This window comes from Morone saxatilis, unplaced genomic scaffold, assembly GCF_004916995.1.
Source record: "Morone saxatilis isolate NCDOM2014 unplaced genomic scaffold, NCSU_SB_2.0 Contig15, whole genome shotgun sequence".
Taxonomy (NCBI): domain Eukaryota; kingdom Metazoa; phylum Chordata; class Actinopteri; family Moronidae; genus Morone; species Morone saxatilis.
In genome coordinates, this window is record NW_023339707.1 from 12,320,135 (window position 1) to 12,331,111 (window position 10,977).

General features: G+C 41.3%; 1 protein-coding gene across 3 annotated transcripts in view; it reads left to right on the forward strand.

Moving 5' to 3' along the window:
• scn8aa (sodium channel, voltage gated, type VIII, alpha subunit a) overlaps positions 1–10,977 on the forward strand; it is a 43,847-nt gene that overhangs the window by 4,649 nt on the left and 28,221 nt on the right. Inside the window, exons 3-8 of one of the 3 annotated variants that reach the window (XM_035656912.1) lie at positions 4,208–4,326; positions 5,724–5,813; positions 6,194–6,322; positions 7,247–7,338; positions 10,267–10,488; positions 10,758–10,821. In XM_035656912.1, coding sequence (XP_035512805.1) covers positions 4,208–4,326; positions 5,724–5,813; positions 6,194–6,322; positions 7,247–7,338; positions 10,267–10,488; positions 10,758–10,821 — 716 coding nt within the window. Of the gene's footprint in view, positions 1–4,207; positions 4,327–5,516; positions 5,814–6,193; positions 6,323–7,246; positions 7,339–10,266; positions 10,489–10,757; positions 10,822–10,977 lie in introns of those variants that run through there. The other 2 variants (XM_035656910.1, XM_035656911.1) reach the window with 2 other exon arrangements.

Sequence of the window (10,977 nt, forward strand, 5' to 3'; positions counted from 1 at the left end):
CAGGCCTATTCATGAATGGTGGTTGTCCCTCTACCTCAGACGTCCAGATTGAAGAATGGACTGGATTGAAATTGACTTAATATTGCCTCTATATTGAGATTTGCAAGTCAGAATATGATAACATTGCGTCGTACCACAACTCAGCTCTTGTGCTTGGCCTGTTTTGTGTGAACACTTATATTTTGATAGCAAAGTCAGGTGAGGTGTGGGTTTTGAGATTTGGATTGGAGCTTGTGAGGGATCTTGATGGGTGACAAGCACAACAGCTCAATATGATTGTGATTTAAGTCTGACTGGGACATATTTTAATTTCCCCTATTTAACCATCAAACAGCTGCTCAGACAGACAGCTGTTCTGGTATCAGTGGAGTTAATATTTAACGTAATGGTCAGTAGATGAGTAGCCCCATGATGTCAAGATGAGTCCTGCGTTGTGACTGGAATTTACGCAGACAAAGCAGAGACGTGGTGTGGCTTGTGATGGTTGGCTTCCAGGTGTGCTGTGTTACAATTATTTTAATTTCATGATTAGGTTGCAGAATGTAATTATGTTTTCCTACTTGAAGACCTTTGGGGAGTGTGAGAGTCGTGCTCTCGAGCTGTTGAGTGGGCCGTTGCTGTATCTCCGATGTGCTCACAGGGCTTTGGGGAAAAGGTCAGAAGCAGTAACTGTTGAAAGACTGTTGTTCCACATGACAGACTTTCCTAATTGTTCAAAATTAATCTGTGGCAGGAGAGAAAGCAGCAGCAGCATGCGGGAAGGACTCTGGTTGTCTAAAGGAGACACGTGTCTCTCTGGGGTTTCTGTCATGTCTGTGCTCAGTGTGAGGTCGGCCGGGTGACCTTGAGAGTCTCTGAGTATCCCCACCATGTGACTTGTCTTGTAACAATCTGCCTCTGAATAAAAATGCTAAAAGACATAAAAGCCATTAGTCACCAGGTGTTGAAAGAGGGTGAAATGAAGGCTCAGGAAAGTTAAAAACTTCATTGAAATTTGCAGCCAGTTTTGACTGAGACAAGTATTTTATAGTATTTGTTACTTTAAAGAAGAATCGTTTATCATAAAATTGCCGTCTTTATTTAAATATTAATCAAGATGCAAAGTGTACCTAGGTCAGTTGAATGCTGGTGTGTTTATAAACAGGTCTGAGCAGCGAGGCTAGAATTTTCTGCCATGGTAACATCGTTTGTTGTCTAATTTTAACAAGGAATTACGTAACAAAATTGGCATTTTTATTGAAAATGGTCTGCTCCAATCACATATTCTTTTAAATACCGCTGTACCTTGGACAACAGTGTTGTATAACTCATCCACACAGTATGCCTTCAAATATAGAAAGTCCTACCTGAAAATAACAAGCTTGTGTGTTTAGTCATCATCATTAGCTCAACAGATTTGTTCAGATATTGTGTGTGTGTGTGTGTGCGTGCATGTAGGTGCACAGTCTCTGCGTTCCTGTCTCTCCGTCTGTCTCTGTCTCATACCTCCCTGTCTTTACACAGTGCACGCTGACTGTTATGTAACACACCAGTCCAGTGCACAAGGAGGAGACACGATTCAGATGACACGTGGCAAACATGTCCAGCGATACGTGGGACTATTGATCAATTCGCTCACTAACACACAGCTCACTTTATGTCCACATACATTACTGTCACAGACGCATGCAAGTTGTGGAAGCTTCTTTGTGCTTCTTGTGTTTTCTCGTCTATTCGCCTGCCTTCACCAGCAGCCATGTCAGCTCTCAGCTTCAGGCAAATCTAATTATGGCCCTCTATCTAGTCTCGTTCTAATGCCAAAGGGAGACGATGCTGCTTTGGATCTGGCAGCTCGAGCAGCCGTGACGTCAGATCAGGTGGTGACCTTGATGGGAGAACGTTGCTCTGTATGTCTTTGTCACTGAGAGGTGGCAGGCCGGTTCTGGATACATTCCACATAGGGAGGAGGGGGTCGGTTGTGGAGAGATAACCGTTTCCATTGTGGCTCTTTTAGATAGTGTCATAGCTGAGACAGAGGGCTGGCAGACTGGGCGATGACGCAGCATACCCCCCCCACTTTGCTGGCGGCCGGAGAAAGGCTGTGCCGCGCTGAGCCGGGCCATTCCACGTCAAGTTCGGTGTCAACGTACGAGGCCGGTGAAACAGATCATTTTCAAGGAGACAGGAAAGAGAGATGGAGGGAGGGAGGGCGGGAGAGAGGAAGTGAGGACAGGGATGAAATGGACGACATGTGCAAGGATGCATGAGCACACTTGCTCTCCTTCTCGCTGCTGCCGGGCTCACTGAAATGTGTTTTGCTGGGGAAGACCTGAAGGTGCAAAAACATCAGCCATTTTTCAAAAACACAATACAGAGTTTCTTAAGATGTTCTAATATATTTTATTTGAAGTAAAATCAGTTCTATCAGGGAAATAAATGTTTCCCCCCACCACGCCTGTGTACGTGTGTCAGATAATAGGCAACATCTGCTTGTCTGTCCTCTTCTGTGTGGATTAAAGATGATTATTTAGATTAATATTATTAAAAGTCACAGATGGCTTGTGACAAACCATGATGTACGGTACATTTAATCTCAGAGAACGTGTGTAGATCATGAGGATGTCAGCATGTTTTATAGAAATGTTTTCTCCCACAATAAAGACAGATTTTACTTTAAGAACACAAACATATTTTTGTAAATGTAGAATGGCTCGAGCTTCTGTGTTGAAGCCGCTCTCTCTCTCTCTCACTCTCTGTCTCCCGCCCATCCCCCCCTCCCATCCCCTTCTCCGTCTTCTGCCCAGCTCCCTCGCTCTGGCTTCCTCCGCCCTGCTTCTCCTCAGCCTGCTGCTGCCACAGTTGCTGCCTGCCTGCCTGCTTCACTCGCTCTCCATCTCCCCCGTTTTCTGCCTTTCCTTTCCCCTGCTTTCCTCTTTGCTCAGCTCTGGATTATGAAATTTTCAGTAGCTTTGCAGCAGTTTAGTCATGCGTAACGAAAAAAGACTCCCTACATACATATATAGCAGTCATGTGTGTGTGTCTGTGCGCGTGTGGATGACAGCCTTGGTTGCTTATTGTTGAGCTTTGTGGATGCTGGTTTGTGTGCATATTGCCGGTAGATGTGTGTTATTGCGCGTTAATTTATGTGTATCGGTCATGCATGTGCATACAACATATGTATGTGATGGTTGTAGTTAACATAAATGTCATGCTACCGGCAACTGGGACGTTTCCATGCGTGCATTATGGCTGACCATGGTGCTGACAGGGAATGTTTACAGTATATATGCAAGTATTAACGCTCAGGGGAGAGGCTGCTGCTCTGACCCATAATAGTAACTAGAGAGTAAGATTATCTAATCATGTTAAACTGTGCTGGCTTGTTCTGAGATCTTAAATTTATATCAGTGAGGTCATGTGACAGAACTGTGTCTCATCCTCTGGGCAGAAAGTCTCTTCATTTGGGTTCCACGTTCCTCCCCAAGTGTTTATATTTCCTGTTAACAACATTTTACACGTGCACCTCATTTCTGTTGGACGTGCACAGATTACATGCAGTCATGTAACAGCACCATGAGGTCTCTTACTGTACGTCTCCCCTCCCATTCCTACTCCTCCTCCTCCTCTTCTTCCTCCCTTCTGATTCCACTGAGCCAGTGGCTCTGCAGGGCTTAATGTAGTGAAGGAGGCCTTGTTAAAAGCACAAGAGCCCATATCACTCATTAAAGTTTAATGCAAATCGCCATATTTTATTTAAACAATTATGAGGTTATCCACTGAAAGAGGCTTGCCCGCCCCCTCTTGTTTCCTTCTCTTGAAACCACCAAAGCCACGAAGTGCAGGACGGCGCTGAGTGACTGGGACAACATACCAACATTAGAAACATCCTGGCAGCCATTTGCACTCTGTTCAAATGTGTTTAGGTTTATTTTATGTGACAGGAAATGCACAACTTACTACGTTATGAGCAAATGCACCTATTATCTTTTATATGTTATCTACATATGTATATAATTTGTGTATACTGATATGTATGTATGCAGAGAACATTAAATAGGATGACATATCAGTTTTTGTATCCAATTCAATTTCTAATCAGAAAATGTTTTAGTCATTTATACTTTTGTGCATTTCCTGAAATAATATGTATATTTTGTCTGATTGTTATTTATTAATACTCTCTCTCTCTCTCTCTCTCTCTCTCTCTCTCTTTTTCTTCTCTCCACAGACATTTATAGTGCTAAATAGAGGGAAGACAATCTTCCGTTTTAGTGCCACACCTGCCTTGTACTTCATAAGTCCTTTTAATCTGGTTAGGCGAATAGCTATTAAAATTTTGATACATTCATATCCTTTGAAATGGTGTCTTAACAGCTGAGACAAAAGGTTTTCCTATTTGTGTGTATTATTCATGATGATGTGTTCTGTCTTTTGGCTTGTACTGCTATTGATGTTTCCTGCCACTGTTAGCACAGGAGAGGAAACAGACAGTTGGTGCGTTACAGTCAGAGACTGAAGATGGCAACTAATGGCATGTCAGATTTCAGAAAATTATGATTTAATAAATGGAAGAGCATACAGGAAGCCATTTTATCATTGTAAGGGAAGGCTAGCAGAAATGATGAGTCATCCTTAACAGTGGACCAGGATAGGTTTAATGCTGTGCCATCCATCTCAGTACCAACACCGAACATTTAAATATTTCCATAAAAAAGGTGAAATCCGGCTTTTGATTTACCACAAAATAACACTGAAACTGATCCAATACATACTAGAACCCATCCAGCAACTGTCCACAGGCTACACTTAGATTATATTTGACCAACAACCAGCAAACCAAGAGAGGCAATACACAGACACAAAAGAGTACTCCACCGTTGTAGCGTTGCATTCCTACAACAATGTCGGACTCACTATGGTCCAGCCATTTGTCCCAAATCATATGTGATTGTGTACATTTATGTATATACCCAAGATGAGTGAACAAATATATATATTATGGTTTACAGAAAAGGAAAAGAGGGATTTTGATATGAAAACAATCCAGATGACACAGGATTAGAACTTGGAAAATATATTTTATACTTTGAATCCTGAGAACAACTTATTTTAACATTTTGAATTCTAAAATCACATATTAATTGGATGTACTGTATGTCCGTATGCAACTAAAGATCACTTTAATTTAGCTGAAATCATCTCAGTGGATTGAGATATCTCATTAACATTACACAAAGATCTTATCATATGTTAATTATAAACAAACAAAACAAAAAAACAAAAACTGAAACTAAACCCATTTTTACTTGGAACAATATTGATTATTATTCTCAGCCACAAGCCACAGCGATTACTGACCTATGTCTTTAAAACTAATTCTGAGGTTTTCCTCGTTTCCTGAAACCACTGTAGCTTTAAAATATACAATTGTTTTGGTCATGCCATTGTTTTCCCACTAAATATATACCATTTAAATATTTCATGGGTAAAATAATGGCCTTTGTGGTAGTGAGCACACACAACCACCTCCTGTTAAGTGCTACGAGCAGGTTTTATGACGTTAACCCTTTACATGTTGAGGGCAGTTAGGGCTGACTGGACCACAGAAATCACATTAGATGCATAGCTACTGTAGGTACTATAGATTTTTCTATTGCTGTGTTGTATATTCAGTGACATCTGATGAGGTCTATGATGTTTGTGATTGCCTCTATAATCCATATTTTCCTTAACCTGCTCCTCACTCTTTTCAGCATGATCATTATGTGTACTATTTTGACCAACTGTATATTCATGACCTTTAGTGATCCTCCCGAGTGGTCAAAACAAGTAGAGTAAGTACACATTTAATATATTCACTCAAGTTGTGTAAATGTATGCTAACCGCTGAACCCAGTTTGTGTCTCTGCATTACCACTTAGCACAGAGCTAAGCAGCCAATTTAAATGTAATAATAATAAATTAAATGGGAGGCAGAAACTGGCTAACAGCGAACTCTAGAGATCATGCTAATGCATAGTTTCTGTAGAAATTGGCTTCATTAAACCAGTACATTTAACAAATGACCTGACTTTATCATTCCAAATTTATCCTGTGCCCTACACTCAACTTTGTCATTTCCTGGGTGTTTCAAAAGCTAACAAGGCCTTTAGATATGAGTAAGCTTTGATCCAGCCTGGTTGAACTGATTCTGTCAACGCTCTTTTTCTTTCAGGTACACATTCACTGGAATTTATACATTTGAGTCTCTTGTAAAAATCACAGCGCGAGGATTCTGTATAGACGGGTTTACATTCCTTAGAGATCCATGGAACTGGCTGGATTTCATGGTCATTTCGATGGCGTAAGTATTTCTCTTGTAACCTTTAAGATTTTAAGTGAACGATGAAATGAAATCATGTGCTCAAAATGTTGCCATGTTGGTTTGTTAAAGTGGGCGGGTAAAGAAAGGGAGATTTCGGTGCTATAGATGATTGTTCATCTTTCTGTCTTTCTTACTTTTTTCTTTCTTTCTGTCTGATAACCCATATTCTGTGTTTCCTCCATTGATCTGAGACTTCTCTGGTCTTTCTCTTTGGGAATTGAAGGTTTCCATCCGACACTCTGCGGCCTCCCTGACAACACCCACACCTCAGTCCCGTTCATCCGATTTATATTCCTGTTGTCATGTAACTCTCCCTCTCGTTCACTTTTTCTCTCTCAATCTGGCGGAGTCTGCAGAATTCAATTTAAGACCCAGTACACCCCCCCTCCCCTCCCCCCGTCGACTACATTTCACCCAGTAGTTTACACTACAGGTTTTCCTGCCTCTATATGAGCACATACACCCCTCAAAAGTGATCAGCGCCATGCCAAACCCATCTTCATTGTTTGTCGAGCTGTGTCACGTGTGTGTGTGTGTGAATTTAACTCTTCACCTCATATCTTCATGTAAATAACAAGCTGTTGTAACTGTGGTTTGATCCTGCAGGTATATAACAGAGTTTGTAAACCTAGGCAATGTCTCAGCTCTGCGCACGTTCAGGGTGTTGAGGGCATTGAAAACTATTTCTGTAATTCCAGGTAAGACAGGATGGGGTGGGGGACGGTGGGGCGGGGTCGGTGTTAGGTGTGTGTGTCTTTCTTTCCTTTTACCTTCCACCCTTCTCCTCAGTGGACAGGCTCTGTGAGTGGCGTCGTTTCCTCCTGGTTCGGTGGTGTTGTGCTCTTGGCGTGTGTGGTTTTTGTCATCGTGTTTGTTCTGTGTGTGATCCTTCCCCTATTTCAGATATATAACAGAGTTTGTGGACCTGGGAAATGTATCTGCGCTGAGAACATTCAGAGTTCTCCGAGCATTGAAAACTATCTCTGTCATTCCAGGTGAGACTCAGTTTAAACACTAAGGCTGATCCTCTCACCCTTTCTTTTCTACTCACTATTATTATGATTACAATTATGATTTAAGCAATAACAAAAGAATTGGAGACAACCATTTTTTGATTTATTTTTCCTCCAAAATTATCAAAAATGGTACTAATACATTTTTGATAGGCTTTGCAGTCTCCTCTAGGGCCCTCCAAAGTGTCTGCACTCTCTTCTGCCCCAGTAGCACTCTCATTATGAGGCTCGTTTCCAAGGCAGCTGTGTTGCTCTTCAGAAATAGCTTTAACCCACTCCTTTCTTCCCAGCTTTGGGAATAAGCAAATGTCCTGTCCTGTAGCAAAGAAAATTGCTTAAAGAATATTCTCATTTTAGGCAAGAAAATTATAGGTATTTATCAGCTAAGTACCGATCATAGATTCTCAAATTTGCCAGAAATCTTCCTCTCACAAAAATGAAAGTGCAAGTGAAATTAAGAGATCAATAATTTTAATGGTGATTGAATTGGACGGAGAGGATTCCATGTTTTTGGGATCAACAAACCTTGTATATGTCGATGTTCATATGAGAAATGGCTTAGCTCTTAGAGAGATCCCACAGAATGCACCTATTATTTATTTATGAAGACTGCCAAGCCTAGTTTGTGAACATATCTCTTATGCTGCATGATGCTTTTCAGTCACTTGCTTTTACAATATTAGCCTACCAAGAGCTTGGCTGACAAATGGCATTGGAAGTTTGATTTGCCCTCTTTTCTCGTTTGATTATTGATTTTTTTTCCTTCTTTTTTTAAACAACCTACTTGAATGATATACCACACAGAAAAAGAAACGGTGTGCTCACATTGTGGAGGTTGGGGACGCAGATGGGATGGTTGAATGACCTCTTGACCTTTTTGAGTGACACTGACCGCACATCTATCTATCTATCTATTGATAGAGGAAGCAGAACAGATGTCGGGCTTGCTCAAAAGAACCACTGTGGATTGCTTTTTTAAACGGCACATTCATTTGGAAAAATGAAACAGGAAATCCCTTAAGTGCAAATAAAAAAGGATCATATTTTGGTTTAAAGGAACTGTTTGACATTTTGGGAAATATGCTCATTTATTTTCTGATAACGAGCTAGATGAGAAGATCAATAGCACTCTCAAATACTGGTGGTAAATATGAAGCTAATGTGAGCAGGCGGTTAGCTTAGCCTAGGGGTTCCCAATGTCAGAAACCTCCGCAATAGATGCACATAAGACCACAGTCGCCCAATTTGAATCTTGTCTTAAGGAACACCCTATTGAGTATTTAGTAGGTTTGGAGATAAATAATCAATCAATGATTAAACTAGGATCATTATAAATTCCAATCAAGGAAAAGAGCCATCTCTATTTCTTTACTTGTTGTAGAAAAGTGATACAAGTTAAAATATTCTATTCCTTTTTTTGCCGGGGACCCCCTACAATCCACCCAAGGACCCCTGCTGGTCTTTGGACCGCAGTTTGAAAAGCTTAGCTTATCCTGGCTCTGTCCAAAGGTAACAAAACCCACCTACCAGCACTTTTAAATTTTCAACATTTCTATTTTAAGGGATTAAACAAACACCATATAACGTGTTAGTTAGTGAGCTTAAGGTGCTGGTAGGCTGATTTTGTTACCTTTAGACAGGGCCAGGCTAACTGTTTCCCCCTGTTTACAGTCTTTGTGCTAAGCTAAGCTAACTGGCTGCTGGCTGTAGCTTCAGATTTACCATCTAGACATGAGAGTGCTATTGATCTTCTCATCTAGCTCTCTGCCAGAAAGTTGAATTATGTCTCAAAATATCAAACTATTCCATTAACAATAATTATTCAAGGCCTGCAGCACTGGAGTGGAGAACATTTAACATAGTTTAGTGCAGTCCAGCTAGATTGTCCGGATGTCTAAGCCTAAATTTAGACCTTATTTTACAGTATACAGTATACAGTATGTACAGCTGGTAAAGCGCACTGTACCTATAGAGACCAAACAGGAAAGGGGGTGTGGGTCATCATGCTTCCATGTTTGAGTTCCTCGTGGACCCATGTGAACACTCCATCCAGAGGATGCCTGTCCGGAAGGTAAAGCGATTCTGTCTTTAGTGAAGCTGTGGATGAGACAGACTGCAGGGTCATGGTATGGGGAGTCAGTGCTTTCTTAATGACACCTTATACAAGACAGTTCAAGAAAGTGCCCACACTGGCACTGGCATTGAATTGATCCTGTTCAGCCTTGGAGTTTAAATGACCTGCATGTGGTTTCCAGCCCCCCTGCCTGTGCCTCTGTCCTTCTCATGGCCCCTCGTTGTGCTGCTGTGCTCTATTCCTTATGGATTTCCTCTCACTTTTCTACAGGCTTCCCCCTCTTTTTTCACTTTATCAATCATTGGCAAAGCAAATTCCTTCTGTAAAAAGCCTTCCAAGGTTTGATTTGAATTCTGGTACAAAATGGTCTCTCTGGATAAATCTCAAAAGAGTGGGAAGGCTCCTAAATATTTCCTGTTTGTTTTGTTTCTAGAGATGTTATGTATGTAATCTGTCAGTTTTGTCCAAAATGTATTACTACCTACAGTAAATCTAAGCATCTATTAAATTTCATTCATATAAATTCCCTTATTTATTGGATATTGGTAAATATCAACATTTAGGTGAATAATTATAATTCACTAATTTAATGAAGAGATATTTATTTAAATAATTAAATTTAATACAAAAGCAGTGGAGCCACTTTCAGCTTTTTATCTAAATCCAGTCAAAACTGGGGATAGGTCCTTGAAAGGAATTAGCTTATTAGCAGTAGTAGCAGTTATAAAAAATCCTTTCTAGTAGAAATAGACTCTTCAAACATTCATACCTGGTGCGTCAGCATCTCCTGTATCACCTGCGTGGTTTGTGTACGTGTGTGCGTGGCTGCCCCTCAGGCCTGAAGACCATTGTGGGCGCCCTCATCCAGTCTGTGAAGAAGCTTTCGGATGTGATGATCCTGACCGTCTTCTGCCTGAGCGTCTTTGCCCTCATCGGTCTCCAGCTCTTCATGGGCAACCTGCGCCACAAGTGTGTGATCTGGCCAGTCAACATCACTGAGAGCTACCTGGCCAATGGCAGCAAGGGCTTTGACTGGAACGAGTACATCATGAACGATAGTAAGTAGACGCACTGCTTCACCAACGGTGAGCTGGCAGCGATCTGGGTGTATGAGTCAGCCCATATGCTGGAACGACAAAACAATATGTCATTTTGGCACCGGATGGAGAAAAATAATTAAAGTTTAAAATGAACTGCTCTGAATTGAACATGTATAAGAAAACTGAAGTCAGAAATTGGTCTGAGCGAATTTACAGACCGTCACAGAATAATTGTATCTGCGACAGAATGTGAAATGACTCATTATGGCTGTTTGTTTTTTCTTCAGCCAATTTCTACTTCCTGCCTGGCCAGCTGGATGCTCTTCTCTGTGGGAACAGCTCCGACTCAGGGTGAGTTGCCTTCTCTGCCCTCCTCCAAATGTTGCTGATCCTACCAAGACCTGCTGTAGCTCTTCTATCTGCCTGAAGTCAGATTACGTTATAAGTAAATAGTGCTGAGTCATTTTCGGGCCGGGTGCCCCGTTCTCTCTCTTACTCTCTCTCTCT